At 41.6% G+C, this 16,381-nt stretch overlaps 1 protein-coding gene across 2 annotated transcripts; it reads left to right on the top strand.

Moving 5' to 3' along the window:
• Nucleotides 1-1,399: 1,399 nt before the first annotated feature.
• LOC134493366 (SLIT and NTRK-like protein 6) lies at nucleotides 1,400-11,491 on the top strand. Of its 2 annotated transcripts, none has more exons than XM_063297841.1 (2): nucleotides 1,400-1,677; nucleotides 8,199-11,491. In XM_063297841.1, the coding sequence occupies exons 1-2, from the start codon at nucleotides 1,650-1,652 to the stop codon at nucleotides 9,437-9,439; spliced, it is 1,269 nt and encodes a 422-aa protein (XP_063153911.1). In that variant the 5' UTR covers nucleotides 1,400-1,649; the 3' UTR covers nucleotides 9,440-11,491. The 2 variants fall into 2 exon arrangements, with proteins under 2 accessions (XP_063153911.1, XP_063153910.1); XM_063297840.1 differs by lacking the exon at nucleotides 1,400-1,677 and adding an exon at nucleotides 5,579-5,859.
• Nucleotides 11,492-16,381: the final 4,890 nt, after the last annotated feature.

Genomic DNA, 16,381 nt, shown 5'->3' on the forward strand with positions numbered 1-16,381 from the left:
AGTGAATTTTAGACTGTATGATGTTACAAGGAATATGAATTTGCAATTAATGTACTGAAAGCCAAGGAAGTTATATTTGGCAAAGAAAAAACATGAACAATCTCACGTTACAGATCAAATGAAATCTTTATTATGGTCATAGACTAGCATGAATCGTTTTAAAAAGTGAGCTAGTAATGCAATTTGTGTGCCTTGATGGAGAATGTAATAAATATGACACAAATAAATATTAAGATGTACAAATGTAGGGAGTAAAGTAGTGAACAGTATGTGGTCTGTTGCAAGATATGAATGTTTGTCAAAAGTGACAATTACCATCTATAAGAACATGTGTCAACACAGTTAAGTGTGTGTGGCAAAACAAGGATAGGATCAAGAATGAGTGACTGACAATGAAGGTGGGTTGAATACAAAAGTAACTGACAAGAACAGAAGTACACTGAGGTGGTTGGATTGCACAGAGGGAAAGAATATTGAATTTCAAAACAAATATATGAAGGAAGAGTGAAGGAGTTGAGAGGAAGGGGAAGACTGAGAAAGTCAGATTGGATGGAGTTGATGAGACCTTCAGAAAAAATGAGGGGTGAAGTTTAAAGAAAAAAAGTATATGAATCAGTATACGATATAGTGGAAGCAAATATGGTTTGCAACAATGGAATGCTTGATAGAATGCTACCGAAAGATTTAGTGACTGATGTTAGTGTAAAGTAGATTTAGTTTTGCCTTTCTTATCTCCTGACTTTAATTTACTTGGCTCATTACTTCTCTCCCCCCTCCCTACCCCATTTAACATAAAGTTGCCTGGCCTGAAAGGAAACAGCATGATGGGTACATATGTTTATATATGTCTACAAATAAAGAATAGCAGTTAGGAACCAAATTTAGAACTGTATAACCTCCAGAAGTTTGAAACTAACCATCAGGGTAAGCTGCTTTCACTTATCCACTGCGATTTATGGGGAATAATTTATCCTAATTGTTTGATTATGGTATTTATCTGTGGAGGTAGACTGCCTATCTAATATCCACCAGAGAAAGAGGATGTACAAACTAAGGGAAAAGGGATTAATGCCTCAAACTAGCAAGAAAAGACTAGAAGCCGATTGTTGTTTCTGATTACTACAGTAACAATGATAATAGCATCCAAATAAATGGAACCAAGCATACAGTCTTTAAATGCGACACAATACAATTATAGACTATTTACTGGTGAAAGGTGAAGAGGAAGTAAGAAAATGCGTCCTGAGATTAGTTACTCCTGGTATAGGGTAGGACACGGCGCACCTTCGACTCTCCCTGAACTCTCTCAAGGGATCCAGAAGGCGAGTGTTCCTGGATTCGAAGCCCGGCAGCCAGAAACTCAGGCGGGGAATGCGGATTAAGATGGGCTCTCGCGGCAGACGACGGCCCCCAAAGCAGGCGCAGAAGGAGAAAGCGTCCAGGCGCCTGCCGGCCTGCTTCTCCCTCCTCTCCACGAGGTGCCTTTTCCAACGGTTTCTCGGGTGGCGGGAGGGCCACGCCCCGGGGAAGAAGGCAGAGCTCGGCGCTGCCCGATGAGGCTCGCTCAGCGAGGAGTGTCCCTGCCTGAGCCTCAGCCAGAGCCAGGCATGGAACAGCCTTGACAGGGCTTCCCGCCACGCGCCCGGAGAATGGGACGGGACAGGCCTCCGGGGGCAGGTGAGTGGCTGGAGATTCTCCAGGCTGGCCCTTCGTCGCCCAACATCCGGGACGGGCAAGGGAGCTTTCAGGCTTCCCCTGCCCGCCGGAGCGCGCCTCCGGCTCTTCTTGGGAGGTGATCGCGGAGCCTCGGCAACCCTGTACGGAAGGACCTGTTCAGGTAGCCCTCCCTTTCCTCGCGCAGGCCGACAGGTGTCTGAGGAAAGGAGGAGGAAGGGGGGGCGTTCCTTGCTTTCTTGGGGGTCAGCTTCCCTCTCGCCCTAGGAGTCCGGGGGAGACCAAACTCCTCCTTTCCGGACACGGAGAGGGAAGTTGGCTTGAAGGAGCTGGGATGGGCGGGAGAGTCGGCCCCGCTGCAGCCTGGCTGGGACGTGGGGAAGGGGGGGGGGACCGCGCTGGGCTTCGGGGCTTCATTCCCGCGGCACGAGGACATTTGCCAGGCCGCGGCTGAGCAGATGCCTTCTGTTTATAATCTTGTATCCTGGGAGACCAGGCTCCTCGCTCCAGCTATTTTGAGAAAGAAGAACGCCGAGTTTCTGCAGGCGACTCTTCAAGAAACAGGGGAGTAATTGTGTTGTGGTCCCTGCGAGGAAAAGGCAATTGCAGGGCAGCTCGAGTTATTCGTCCGCTCGCTCCACAATCCCTGGGATGGGATCCGTTTTCCCCCTTCCAGCCAACCACTCACGGATTCACAACCCATTTCCCGCGGGCGAAGTTGGCTTGGGGGGAAGAGAAAAAAAATCGGGGGGGGGAGAGAAAAAAAAGTGATTTAAAAGCACCTTATGACTACGGAAATGCAGCAGACGAAACAAAGTAAAATAAAAAGATAACACAGGCTGGGCCAATTTTCAAGACGGTGCTCAAGTCTTGAAGGCAGAAATCGAATCTCCCATTGCTACTGCTTGGCTGAATGAAGTCTGCACAAGTAAAAAGGATATCACTTTCCAATTGCTGTCACTTCTCTTTGCTGTTTCCCACAGCCTCTTACTTGCTATTCTCTGCTGTCTGTTGCACTACCGGTGCTGTAGAGGGCAGCAGATCTCCTGCAGCTTTTTCACTCTTCAAGATGTGGGGCTATTTTATAGTTTGCAATGGAATGATTATAACCAGAAAAGCACAAAGTTCAGGGAAGCTGCCTTTGCATTTCACAATACTGTGGTAAAATAATTGCATCCACTGAGATACTCTTTTTAGGTGTCAACTTTCTTCCCAGATAAAAGCTCTGGGCTGGTGGCATGGAATCTGTCATTAGGGGAGCCCCCAATAAACAGAATTTGTACCACAGGTATTAGGTGTCTGCAGCCTCAACTCTTTCTCCAAAGAATTGCTAGTAAGGACATTCTTGTTGGCTTCAGAGCTGGACCCCAACATTGGGAGTTTCCTGTCTTCTCAGAGGAGCAATGAGAGACTAAAAGCTTCCTTGTTCATTCTCTTCTCTTTAAAGCTTTAAAGTTGGAGATATTGGCCACCATCCACAAGACCTGTGCAATCTTTCAGGGTGTAACACTAACCTGCTTTTCAAAAGCAGAATTTTTGACCATAGCTTAAGCAGTAGGGATCAGGGAGTTCTGCCATGATTCATTCACCTACCCCATGAAATAATGCAACCCAGCATGACATGAATATTCTGAGTATTTGTTTCTGCTTTAAAGGCAACCATTTCCTGCCCATCTAGATATAACCAGAAAACTTATTAAGGAAGCTTTTCACTTTACAAGAAACTGACAAGTGGATCAGTGAGTCATTTGCTTACCTGCAGGCAGTTTGTGCTTCTTGGGATACACAAATATTTCAGAAGACTTAATATTGGAGGACAAGTTCTACTTAGTTGAGATCCCCATTGTACATACAAAAGCAGACTAGCTGTCAGTTGACGCTGTCATCTATAGTAGTGAGGAGGTACCATCTGCACTGCACCCAAGGACAGCAGCCCACCTTAGGGACAGGGAGAAGAGCATGTAGCACAGATGAAACAGCTGTTCATTATATATCACTGCCCATCTATCACCTGCATGCTCTCTGCTCAAATAAATGTGCAATTGCAGCAATAGACATCAGCATGTGTTACACAGCAAAAGCAACACACAGTATAGGACTGCTTCTCTGCCTGCTTGCTCATTCAGGGTCCTTTCTCAACAGCACTGTCAGTGATATGTTGGAAAGAAGCCATGTGACACTAGAGGTTCATTCCAGCAACAAGCAAACATCACTAACATTAGGATAGCAGAGAAACTTACCAGTGCCAGTGCCTGCTTGCTCCACATAATGGTGGTGCTGGCTATGAGAGAACTGTAAACAAAGGGATCACAGGCTGCCTTGTGAATATCACTGATCTAATCCAATATCAGATGCTTCAAAAGAAATTGTACAGCAAAAGCACATTTGTGAAATAAACTATCCATTTAAAATCCATTATTTTAACAGCCAGACGGTGGAGGGGTATACCTTCCTCCCAAGAACCTTCCCATTAAGTATTTATTTTTGTCTGACTACCATAAATTGGTGCAATACATTGGGCGCTGAATTATACAATCTCATGTCGGGTTATCTGTTCTTTCTTCAAGGATAGGCAACCGGTACCTACCAGAAGTCTTGGATTACAACTTTCATAACACTTCTTTATTTGGCCATGTTTAATTGTGTTAATGGGTGTTGTAATCCAAAACATCTAGCATGAACATATTTCAGTTTCCATTAACATCAACACTGATGTGGCTTCACATTAAAAGTGACATTGGTTTCTCCCTCTATGTTGTAATTTCTTCTGGAAACTATTATTTACTCATTCAGTTTGATGCCGTCTAACTCCAAATGCCTGTGACTACTACTGCTCTTAATATGCTATTTTAAGTGTCATGGATGTTTAAGGATCATGCCGAGGAAGGAAAGGCTGATGTCATTGGTCAGGAAGAGCCAGGGTGGGATCCTATTCCGGCTCAAGGCCTGCTAATTGTTCCTGCCATACCTAGATTAAATCAGTGTCTCAAGCACAGGGACCAATGTACCACCGCTTCCGATTCAAGACAATGGCAGAAGGAAAACATTACAGAATCATAGCAGCAGTTGACTCTGCTTTAAAACTGGGTGGAAGTTATTGGGAGATGCTAACATAAAGCAAATTAGACCTTCCTGCATGTTGCAACAAAACTTTCCAACAGTTTACCTTACTTAGGCCTGCAATGTCTTTTGAAGTGTTTGAGCTACCATTTCACCTGCTAGTGCATTCTGTATATACATTAAAAGTGTTAAATGCTTTCATATTTCATCCTGTTGTACTCTGTAGGTTCCTAGATGCAGGCTCTAAAATAATTTATATTGTTACATTGCATAAATATAGTGGTTAAAGAGCTAATCTGCTCTCAATTAAATGTGAGCTTTTAAATGTATCTATGCTGGAGTTTACCTCATGGGGAAAATGCCTATGAATTTGCTTGCCTATGGGTCAGATAATGTCATGACCTCGTTGCAAGGCACAAAGAGCCTCACAACGTGGATCATGATCATTAAGGAAAAGGAGGAAGGAGATAATCTTTCAGGAATTAAACCAAGCACCCAAGGACACCCACACCCATGATCCCATCAGCAACTGAAAAGAGAGACGTCAGAGGAGTGGAGATGAGGAGCACATGGTGCCCCAAAGAACTCAACCGTTGCAGGAAGACAAAGAGGAGACCGGGGAAAACGCCCATACAGCCATCAAGAATACCATCAAGGGCAATCAGGCCATTTAGGGGTGGGGAAGCCCGGGGCAATACAGGGGGGTATAAAAGGGGCACCCCCACCTACCTACCCCGTTCCCGTTTTTCGTTCTGTCAGCTATCATTCCAATAAACCAGAAATCCTTAATGCCCATTAAGTGAGTCTGTGTCTTATTGCGGAGCGAGGCTGGCCTTGACAGATAACATCTTAAGTCAAAGTCACAGAAATCACATAATGGCTTAATGCTATCTGTGGAACCAACCACAGCCTAAACCAACCACAACTTAATCATGATGTGATTAATTCCTAGCAACAAGAGAGAACTAGTTGCTATTTGCAAAGCAGTACAGCTCGTTTCTATTTGTTGACATTAGATGAGGTTGCTCCAAAACCTTCAACATTTGAGAGATGAGCAACAGAAAGCAGGCCATTTTGCTGCCAGGGTGAATGATATGAAGTGGAAGTTGAATCTTCCTTCAACAGGTAGGAGATTTTTTTCCCAATGTATCTGAGGGAGGACGCTAGTTTAAATCGTTCAAGGCAGGCTGTGCAGCACAGTTCTACCCTTCAACAAGAGAGGAGCGATCAGAGAATATAAGGGGAATTGTTGGAATGGCCTCTTGCTTGCTTGCTTGCTTGCATAGCAAATACAGCACAAATCAGCTATTTTACTCTGCTCAGTAGCAGAGCCAGCTATAGACAGCCCAAATTGGCAGAGTTCATATCTAAGCTATGATTTATTAAATAAACTACCTATTACTCGATTTGTGCAATACATTAAACTATAAGCTATGGTTTATAAGACACTTAGTGACTACATTAACTTGACACACTAAGTCAAAATAAAACAAACCATATTACGACTTAGGGCCTTTCTGCGCAAGTGGCATGCTGTAGTATTAAAACACTTCATTGATATCAAATTTGTACACCATCCACATGATGCATTCCTCCAGCACAATGCTTCCTTGCTACATCTTTTCTGGAATGTAAAAAAAAAGATTTTTTTCTTCGTAATAAACACTCCATTTGCAGCGACAATCAAAGATAAGGACATTCCCTTCCTAGAGGAGTTGCAAACCCCTAGCCAGGCTTCTATTACTTATTCACTCATTTTAAAGTATCTCTTTCCCTCCCAGCAAACAGCTTCCCATTCATTAATTCACAGCTGTCTCTTCCTGCCTCCTTCAGAGCTCAGTTACTTGGCTTTTAAAGGAAAGGACTTGTCTTGTATCTACAGCAGGGTAAGGAGTGGAGGAAGCAAATCACTAGCATCAAAAAATATCTTTCTCAGGCGGAAGAGGGAGGAACAGCGGTCAACAGGGGAGGGACCTGTGCAGGGAGGGCAATGAGTTCCCTGGATTGATCAGTTTTGAGCGTCTCCGAGAGTTGTCCACTGGCATTACAAGATGTACCAATCGAAGTGAATATTTGTAGCTCAGGGTGGAACTGTGGAGTCCTTGGTGCTCTCTGAGGCAACAAGGCTCAGAGAGCACCAAGGACTCCACATTACAAGATGTACTATGAGACACAGCCCATGATAGCAGCAATCATAGATAGACTAGCCTCACAGTGTTTTATGATGCTACACCCCAGGTGGATAATGCTCCCTGAGACCAGTTTGGTCTTTCCCAAACTGGCATCTTCCAAATGTGTGTTGGGATAACAGTTCCCAGATTTCTCAATGGCAAGACACCTGAGCCTGCTGGGAATTCAGCAACATCCCCTTCCCTGGAATAGGGTTGCCCAAAGTTCTCTCCTAGGCTGGAAATAATGTATCTGTCTGTAATAGAAACCAATATTCTAGGGAGGAAGTCTAGTTACAATCATACAAAAATGAAATTTAGACATCCATGTTACTTTTTTTTACTAAGAGTCTCACAGCTTGATCCTTTGGGGATGTATGCAGCTTCTTGAAATCCCTAAAAGTTGTTATAAAATTTAATTTTCAAAGCAGTGGGGGGGGAATATTGGGTACGCTACTGGAAAATAGTTATGCTAACTCTATTTAACTTCAGTTAAATGCAAATGAATCAAATTGTCCTGCCCTCACCCACCACTTGTGGGTGGCTCTTGACATACTATTCAAAAGCCAAATTCTATACTCATCTCAGAAAAATGGGTGCATCCCTGTTTTACACTCTCTTCTCAGTGAGATGGAAACTCATCAAGGCTTTATTGGACAGGGTTTACATTTCCAAAAAGAACAAATATAGTGACATAGCATCCCAAGCCCATTTTGAAGAATTTGGACTATACGCTGTTTGGACCTATATTGCCAACAGAGAACAGGGAACCCTAAGAACTAGCAGCTTTTCCCAGAAAGTGGTAAGCAACCATTTTAAAACATTATTTTACATCTTATACATGTTATAGTAGAACTTCAGGTTATAATACAAACATTTTGTTGTCTTACTTGGTGGCTGCACCATTTTTTTTTTAAAGAACTGTTAATCTGACTTCTGACACCTCCATTCTGATGAAAGTTGCTTTCAAAAGTTGGGGGACCTTCTTGTTCAGCTTGAGACAAGAAATGATGGAGTGGGGCTGCTGTGGAATGGGAGAAGCATGTTTGCCTCAGTTGGATCCCAGTGTCTTCCCTGAATGGAAGGAGTCTTTCCAGTATAAGTACGGTTAATTTGGATATAACCTCTTGTTAGTAAAGTAAATTATTTCATTCCAGTTTAGAATAATTGCATTTGGCAGATCATTGCTCATTAAGTCTGTGAGTTAACTAAAGAAAGTGTTGTCTTCTAGTTGCAATTCATAATGTACAGTAAATCTGTGCGAAATGTTTAATACTTGCTATATTTTTGATTTAGATCAGAAGAGATGGACAGTCATACTCTTTGGTGGGATGTTGTTAGCAACCAAACTTACATTAGGAGCAGTGGAAAAGACCTGCAACTGCAGCACAGATATCAGTTTCCAGAAATTTAGGACCAAATTAGCTCCTGAGATATGTTGTTTGAATTTCACAAGGACTAAAATTGATACTTTGGACTGGAGCATCTTTGCTGGAACTGTAGGCTTGAAAGAGCTCTACCTATCAAACTGTAGTATATCACACATTAAGAATGTAAGTGTTGATTCTTCTTCCCTGGAGATTCTGTACTTGGACCATAACCAATTAAATTGGCTCCCAGACAATTTTCTGAGAAAAGCACCCAGCTTGCGTGTTATTCACTTGGAGAGTAATCAACTCCAAAATTTATCTGAGTCATTTCTGGAAATATCTAACCAAATCCAGGAGATCTACCTTGACTTCAATAACTTATCTTCCCTTCCTTCTGGGATTTTCAAACCTTCTCTTCTCACACTTGGTCTCTCTCACAATAATTGGGACTGCACTTGCAATTTCCTTGAACATCTGAAAAAGCATATCCTTAATTCATTTGACGTTGTTTGTCACACCCCAGAGCATTACCATGGCATAAATATCAAAAACATTTCCAAGACAGAATTGTGCCAGATTCATAGACTCACAGCTCTGTTTGTTTGCCTACCTCTGGTCGCTATTCTTGTCTTGGTCACCTGCTACTTTTGCAAGCACAAGAAGAAGAAGAAGAATAGAAAGACAGGCTATGCTCTTCATGGTAGGAAGGAATGCCAGTTGGCTACAGTGGAGAAGAATGGTACCAACAGATCAGATGACCATCAGTGCTCTATCCCACATGTCATGCCTATCCATGGTGCTGCGGAGAACGAGAAGAATAACTTGTTGAGAGACCAAATTTTGCTTAAACCTTCAGCTGCACTATTGGGAAGCAGCAGAGACCTTTATGAGGAAGTGGAGATCAAACTGGGGGCTTCTGATGATTCCTTGGCATGTAGAAGTCTTGACCAAGACAAGTTGGGTACCACGAAACCAATTATTGAAGAGGAAGGGACGATAGATGGGGAGCCTGAAACAGAGACAATGAGTGTAACAGATGTTCTGAGAGATTCAGCAGACCGTGAGAAGCTCTACATGAACCAGTCAGTAGATTATTACAACCTTGTTCCTGGGATTGAGTTGGAGGATTCAGACCACACGGAGAATGAGAATGTAAATCTTTGCTGAGGCTGCTTGTCAAAAGAATGTGATTTAACTGTGCTTTAAATAATAACCTTAAATTAATCTATTAGAGGTAGAGGATCTGCAGCCCCAACTTATATAAAAAATGAGACCATTTTGTGGCTTTTTCTATTTTGCAGGAATAGACAGCTTTGAAAGGGGACATCTATTGTAATTAAGCATAGAAGAAAAGCAATATTAGGGTATGGTAGAATCTACCCTAGTTTGAATAGTGGGACAATGTGGGCTGTCTAACTGCAGTTCCTTTCCAGCCCGTTAATACTATGCATTTTTAACTATGTACTTTATAGTTTCCAATAAAAGTTAATACTTATGATTAAACTTTTCCTGAGGGGAAAGGCTCAAAATAAAAACTTCTATCAAAACCTGCGGCTTAACCCCCCCATAAGAATAAGAAAGGGGGTGTCATCTGGGACAAAATGCTTACATTCCACTTTAAAAAACAGCTTCCCATTCATTAATTCACAGCTCTATAATATATAATATTATATACATTATAATTCTGCATTATTTTTCTGCATGGCTTTTTCTAAGTCTACCTCCTGAATTCTGATAGTCTGTATCCTGACATTTGTTCTTGCATATGAGCTAGCCCTTCCAATCAACCTCTACTTATTTAGCTACATCTATCTTGGATTGTGTCTCCAATTGTTTAAGAACTCCTATTTCAGATTCCTGTGCAGGTGGAGACACTGCCTCCTAGTGGAATGGATGGCATAAACACCTCTTAAAGGCTTTTTTGGGCCATTTAAGAAAATATTTCAAACTCTTAGCATATCATTTAATTAACACGTTTTCTAACCTATCCGAAAAATATATAATTTCCTTCAGTTTCTTTTGCTTTCACAGAGTTTGGACACATACAGCTTGGCCTGTGCAAATTCCTGAAAGAGTCTTCTTTTTTGGCCACCTTTCATGGTCCAACAGTTGAGTACTAGAGAGATTTCCATAAGACAGAAGTTAAGTGAACACTAATGGGACAAAAATAGATTGTTGGTCCAAATCAACATGTGAAATTTCATATATGTGCCTGCATGTGTATGTGTGTGCACACCCCTTATTTCTTGTTTCATGATGCCTTGAGATTGTGCTGCAATTGGAGCTCTTTCCCTTCTATTTATCTCTTCAAAATACAGCAACCCCATCAGGGTCTAAACTTAACAACTTTCTGCTCCCTGGTCCAGAAAAAGCTCGCTCTCATGTAACCCCAATGGCTTATCTTTTCTTTGTCCCCTCTTCCTAAATTTCTTCTTTCCTAAGCTTCTGTTTCAGAGTCCATTGCTTGTTTTTGGATTTCCTGCCCTCTTAGTTTTCTTGGCTTCATGTCTCTTTCCTCTGCTCCTTTCCCTAGGACATTTCTGAGTTTTTAATCCCGGCCAAAGGGGCAACTTTCCACTCCCTACAAATGCAAACCCTTTATTTCTCCAGCAGTTGGAATATTTGTGGCATCACACGACCTGAATCATTTAGTGCCATGAACTTTACTGCTATTAGCACACTGCAATGTAGGATCTGTGTCACAATTATGCTTCAAAACTATATTATGTAAGACTCGCATTTACACAAGCACTGTTGCTGTGTTACTACAGTTTTGAAACTAAACAGTTCCAAGGTTAAGAACTGGTTCAACTAAACAATTTAGTTCAAATCTAGAGAAAACAAGAGGAATGCTGTTTTTATAATTTTCTCAATGCATCTGATATTCACAAAATCAGAAATATATATATACAAGCACACACACACACACACACACACACACTCCAGTACGGTAGAGTATTGCTCCAAATAATAAGGAGAGTCATTTTTTAAATCTAAACTGTAAGAAATCATTTGATACTGACACACTTGCTGTGAAGATGGTGTGTGTGTGCATGTAGATTTGTATGTACAGTATGTGTACCTTTTGTACTAAGCTGTTTTATCTATGTTATTGTACCTTGTCTCTCTCAAAAAAAGAACAGAATATTTCTAAAACGGAAAAGTTAATTGAATAACAAATTAAATGCATTGTTATAAAATAAACTTTTTAAAAACTACAAAGAAATCACAGTAGTACTTCATTTTTCCTTGCTATTAAATAAATACTGTAGGATTTTTTAAATACCTGGTTTATAAAAAACATTTATGGCAAATTGATGACCTCATAGCATGAACATTTTAATGGGTGGCTCCTGCCTTATTGTCTAAACCATTTAAGCCACACAGTCTACAGTCTCACATCATATTTACCATACTCTGGAATCTTATACATGTTCCTTGATCATTTAGTTCTGTTTTTATTATCCCCCTAGAACGTGGACATATAAAAATGGGCAAGGAACGTATTTTTTCCTTTGGCCCTATTAGCTCAGGATCACGTTGAAGACAGAGTGCAGGAGGAGGAAAGATCTGAGGCCCAGTTGGGGAAGCTTACTATACCAATGTGTGCAGTCCAGCGTTGCTCTGCTAATTCACTCATGTCAAGCCTGCTGCAACTAATTGCGTGCAAAAGGCATTTGTCATCTTGCCACTATTAGGAAGAACGAAAGAGATTCTGTATTCAACTGAGAAGTACACTTGTAGGTTACAATGGTCTTTTCATTTTTTTCCCCATTTGCTTGCTTCATTTAATCAAAAATCTCAGTGGAGGAGGCAGAAAGCATTACCACTGTTTTCTGTAAATAGTTGTATCCATGAACAGATTTTTATTTTTATTTTTTTAACATAGGGAATTTGTAGGGAATGGTATCATATTTAAAGATGCAAGCAAGGCAGGACATTCAAAGGCGCACTGCTCATGTGTACTAGTTTATAACTCTTCAATGCACAAATAATTGGTTTGGATATCCAGCCCTCAGACTCGTTTTTGCAGGGTTCCTCAGAACTCAACTCTCTCCACTCCTATTTAACATCTACATGAAACTTCTGGGCAAGGTCATCTGTCAGCATGGGGTCAAGTATCAGTATGTTGATGATACTCAGTTATACATCAATGCCCTGGGCTGTCCAAGTGATGCTGTCAATGCTGTCAAGGTGCTTTCCAAGTGCCAGGAGGCTGGATAGGGAAGAACTGGCTTCCGATGCACCCTGACCAGTCTGATAGCTGTGGGTTTAGGGTCCCCTGCATCTAGTGATCTTTCACCATGGATCCTGAATGGGATAACAGACTCCCAGGCAGAGTTAGTATGCAGTTTGAGGGTTCTCCTGGACTCTCAGCTCCTGCTGGAGAAGCAGGAGGCATCATGGCCAGGACAGCCGTTGCACAAGTACATCTTGTGTGCCAGTTGCACATGTTCCTAGATTGGGAGGCACTGCTCACAGTCATTCATGCCTTTGTCACCTCCAGTTTGGATTAGTGAAATAGGCTGTACATGGGGTTGTCCTTGTAGAGCATTTGGAAGCTGCAACTGGTCCAAAATGCAGTGGCACATGTAGTATTGGGCACTGCACAGTACATCCATGTAACACTGCCCTCTGCTGGCTCCCGCTAGACTTCCAGATGCAATTCAAAGTGTTGGTTGTCACATATAAAGCCCTACGTTGTATGGGGACAGGTTATTTGTGGGAGCACTTTGCCCCACTGGTTTCTGCCCATGCCACCAGATCTGGCAAGAGTAGGCATGCTCTTGGCCCCATCAGCAAAGCAGTGTCACTTGCTGAGTCCTAGAAAGCCTGGCTTCTCTCTCATGGTGTCTGTCTTGTAGAACAGCCTCTTCCTCCAAGATACAGACAGTCAAAGCTCTGATCCTGCTGACCTTCTGGAAAACCTGGTTATTCACTCAGGCACTGGGGCCAGGGTGCTAATAGAGCTCTGATGTGGGTGCAGATGTATCTGTTGTGTTTCTAGTAAGATTTTTAGTGGCCTCAACTTGGTTTATCTAATGGTCTCTGATTTTGTTTTGTTTTTACTGTATTTGTTCATCACCCGAGTGCCTTTGTTTGATTCAAACCCGTTAATTATACACATAGCTGATTAATTTTTGTTTGATGGATGCATAAAAAGCAGTGGATTACACTACCCCAGCAAGCAGTAAATGTGCAGATTGTTAACTAGATGCTTCTCTGATGACTTGCAGTATTGTAGCAAAAACTCTGTAGATCCAAAGTAAATAGCTGTTGCATATGCTTTCAAACTTCTCCTCCCACAAACCAAACCATCGAGCTATAACTGAAGGCCATCACAGATCAAGCTAACACAGTTCAGACTACAATTGTTTTATAACCACAGTGGATATAATTTTGTTCACCCTTTTCTCACTGTTATTTTGAAAGGCATCACTTCAATAGCCCAGCTGTCATTTGATAGACGAAGATAAGTCTGGAGCAAGAAGAGCAGCTGTGAAAAACAGGACTTGCCTTAGACAGCTTGAATATTTAGGTTCAAATCAGCAAGCACTGTGTGCAGTGATAAACACTTTAAAAGTTTCCTCCGGTTGAATGGGAGTGTAAGTGGTCCCTGAAAAGAGGTGCAGTGATGATTTACAGGCAGCAATAACCACTGCAGGCCAAGTGTTCATTATCTGTGAAATAAATTATAATCTTGTGAGATTGCAGAGCTATAAATTCTAGCCTGCATAAAATCCCATCTATTTCCCAGGGGAATTCAAAGAGAGAAAATATTTAAACTGTTCTTCAGGGACAACTTTTAGCACCAGTGGGACTGAACTGAAAGTATATGAATATCAGTGCAGTTCACATCCATTTCCTTTTTTTCTCCATTTGTTTAGTGGACAATGGATTATAGTTTGTAGCTTCTCTCACCATACACAGTCCTGGCCCTATATATATTTAACCTTTTCCTTATTCAAGTTTTCAGCAAAAAGATGGCCAAAATTAATCAGAAGAACAAAACTATATAAACTTAAATGCAACAACCAAGTAATCAGGTGGCATCGTTGGATAAAGATAACATACCACATTTTAAATTCAGAGACCGGGGGGAAGTCTGACAGAAGAAGAGAAGGGCCACTGAAAATATAACATGTATCTTCAGTGAAATGGCCCAGTGAGAATTGCTCTTCTACAATCATTAGTGTAAGGCAATATATTTAAAAGATTGGACCAAGAGGATGATTAATAGACTTATGCTCATAGTAGATGATGGAGTGGCCACGTGATGACGTGTTCTTGGCTCTGCCTTCAGAAAAACTGCTGTGGAATACTGGCACATCCTGAGAGATGATGAAGGGGAAATGAAGAGAGGTGGTTTCCCTGCTGCTTTCCATAGTGAAGAGACTCCATTGCGTTCCATTCCTCAGCTTGCAGTATGATCAGTCTGGATCAAATCCATAATGCTGGGGAAATTCTGCTTTCCCAGTGTGGAATTTATAAGTGCAGAGAGTGAGAACTACGCTTCCTGAAAAGAGGGGCAAACACATTGCACTTCTCTACCCTAAACTCCCAGATGCAGTTTGAAGGTGATGATGATCCATGATTGTCTTCACTTATGATTATTAGACACACAGAGAACAATAAGTGAAAATCACCAGCCTGCCCTGGGCTCCTCCAGGTCTTGCAGCAGTGAAAATCCCTGCACCTACTTCACACAGAAGAAGAAAAAAACCCAGTTGCCTTTGTCTTATTTTTTAAAATTTATTCAAGTTTATATACATGCTCTGTTCAGAGCTTCAGATGAATATATATGGCTAGGAGAGGGGTACTACAAGTGTGGCTTAGATACACCTGTAAATATGGAGATAAGTAGGTAGCAGAAGGAAAAAAGAAAGAACATACGCCTTCAAGAAAGACAGTGGGAATGCATGGCAGTACGTCCCCATATGTTGCCTTCAGCTTGTTCCCAGCCCATGAGTGAGACAATCCTTAGCAGTACTGATGCTTAAGTAATGTTACCTCCTTTATTTCAATACTGTCCAATGGCAGCTTCACACTGAGACATCTGGAGGAGGTGGTGTGGGGAGGAGAGTGGGCAAATGACAAAATATTATCATGATGTCACATTGCAAACCTCATCACTTGCATCAGATGTCAGAACACAAATATGAAAGGCTGGGAGTTTGTGAAGTCCTGTGGCTTTAAGGTGTATCAAATCTGTTAGGATTTGTCACCCAGAAACCTGGAGGGACATCAGATAGCTACAGTGACCTGAAACAAGGTCAGGACAGAAACTGGCAATGGGGACAACAAATGTCATGCAATGTAACTTCCTGCTAAACCAAGGTAGATGGATAGGTGAATAGGTTCAACTCAGCAATGGAGAAAGGGCTTTAAAAGGTTGATCCTATTTATGCTTCCAGCCAGCCTAGAACAGAAGCCTTGCGGGTATATAATCCAGAAACTGAAAATAATTTCCCAGCTATCTAGGAACATTAAAATTACTTTGACACTCATGAATACTAAAAACAATAGCTAATTACACAATCATTAGTTATATACATATCATTACATACAGGTCTGTACTTTATACATATAGGTATATGCAAATCCTGTGAAATGTGCAATGTCCTTAAATTTACCTGCAGGCAGCAGCTTCTCAGAGTGTGCATTGTGGTATTTTACAGTTGTGGAGAGGATTATTAGTAGTGGGGAATGAGGTGCTCAACTGCAATTATCCATGGAAATTTCCCTGCTTTGGCATTATAACCCCCAACCCTGATACTGCTATTTCTCCAATCTGCCATTTGAATTAGCAGGAATCAGGGAAGAAGCAGTGAAACACACGTCCCTTAAGAATACTAATTCTGGATGAACATAAGTGAAATCCTTGAGTGGCCTGTTCCACTCTAAATTGGGATGGCTGGGGGCGTGGAGGATGAGATTAATATCAGGAACAGGGATAGTAGTAGGAAAGCCACATGCACACATAACCTTGAAGGCTTTTCAGAAAAAGCAGAATATAAATCAGTATTAAATGTGTTCCTGACTTAATTTGAACCAAAACTCAGCTTTGTGTCTTGTTTTTCTAGTCTTTTTTTTTACTTGAGTTGTTTA

This window comes from Candoia aspera, chromosome 3, assembly GCF_035149785.1.
Source record: "Candoia aspera isolate rCanAsp1 chromosome 3, rCanAsp1.hap2, whole genome shotgun sequence".
Taxonomy (NCBI): Eukaryota; Metazoa; Chordata; class Lepidosauria; order Squamata; family Boidae; genus Candoia; species Candoia aspera.

Coding starts and splice junctions, on each gene's coding strand:
- LOC134493366 (XM_063297840.1), top strand. CDS start 5,751: ATGAGGTTGCTCCAAAACCTTCAACATTTGAGAGATGAGCAACAGAAA. Junction 5,860..8,198: donor GTTGAATCTTCCTTCAACAG/GTAGGAGATTTT, acceptor TTTTTGATTTAG/ATCAGAAGAGATGGACAGTC.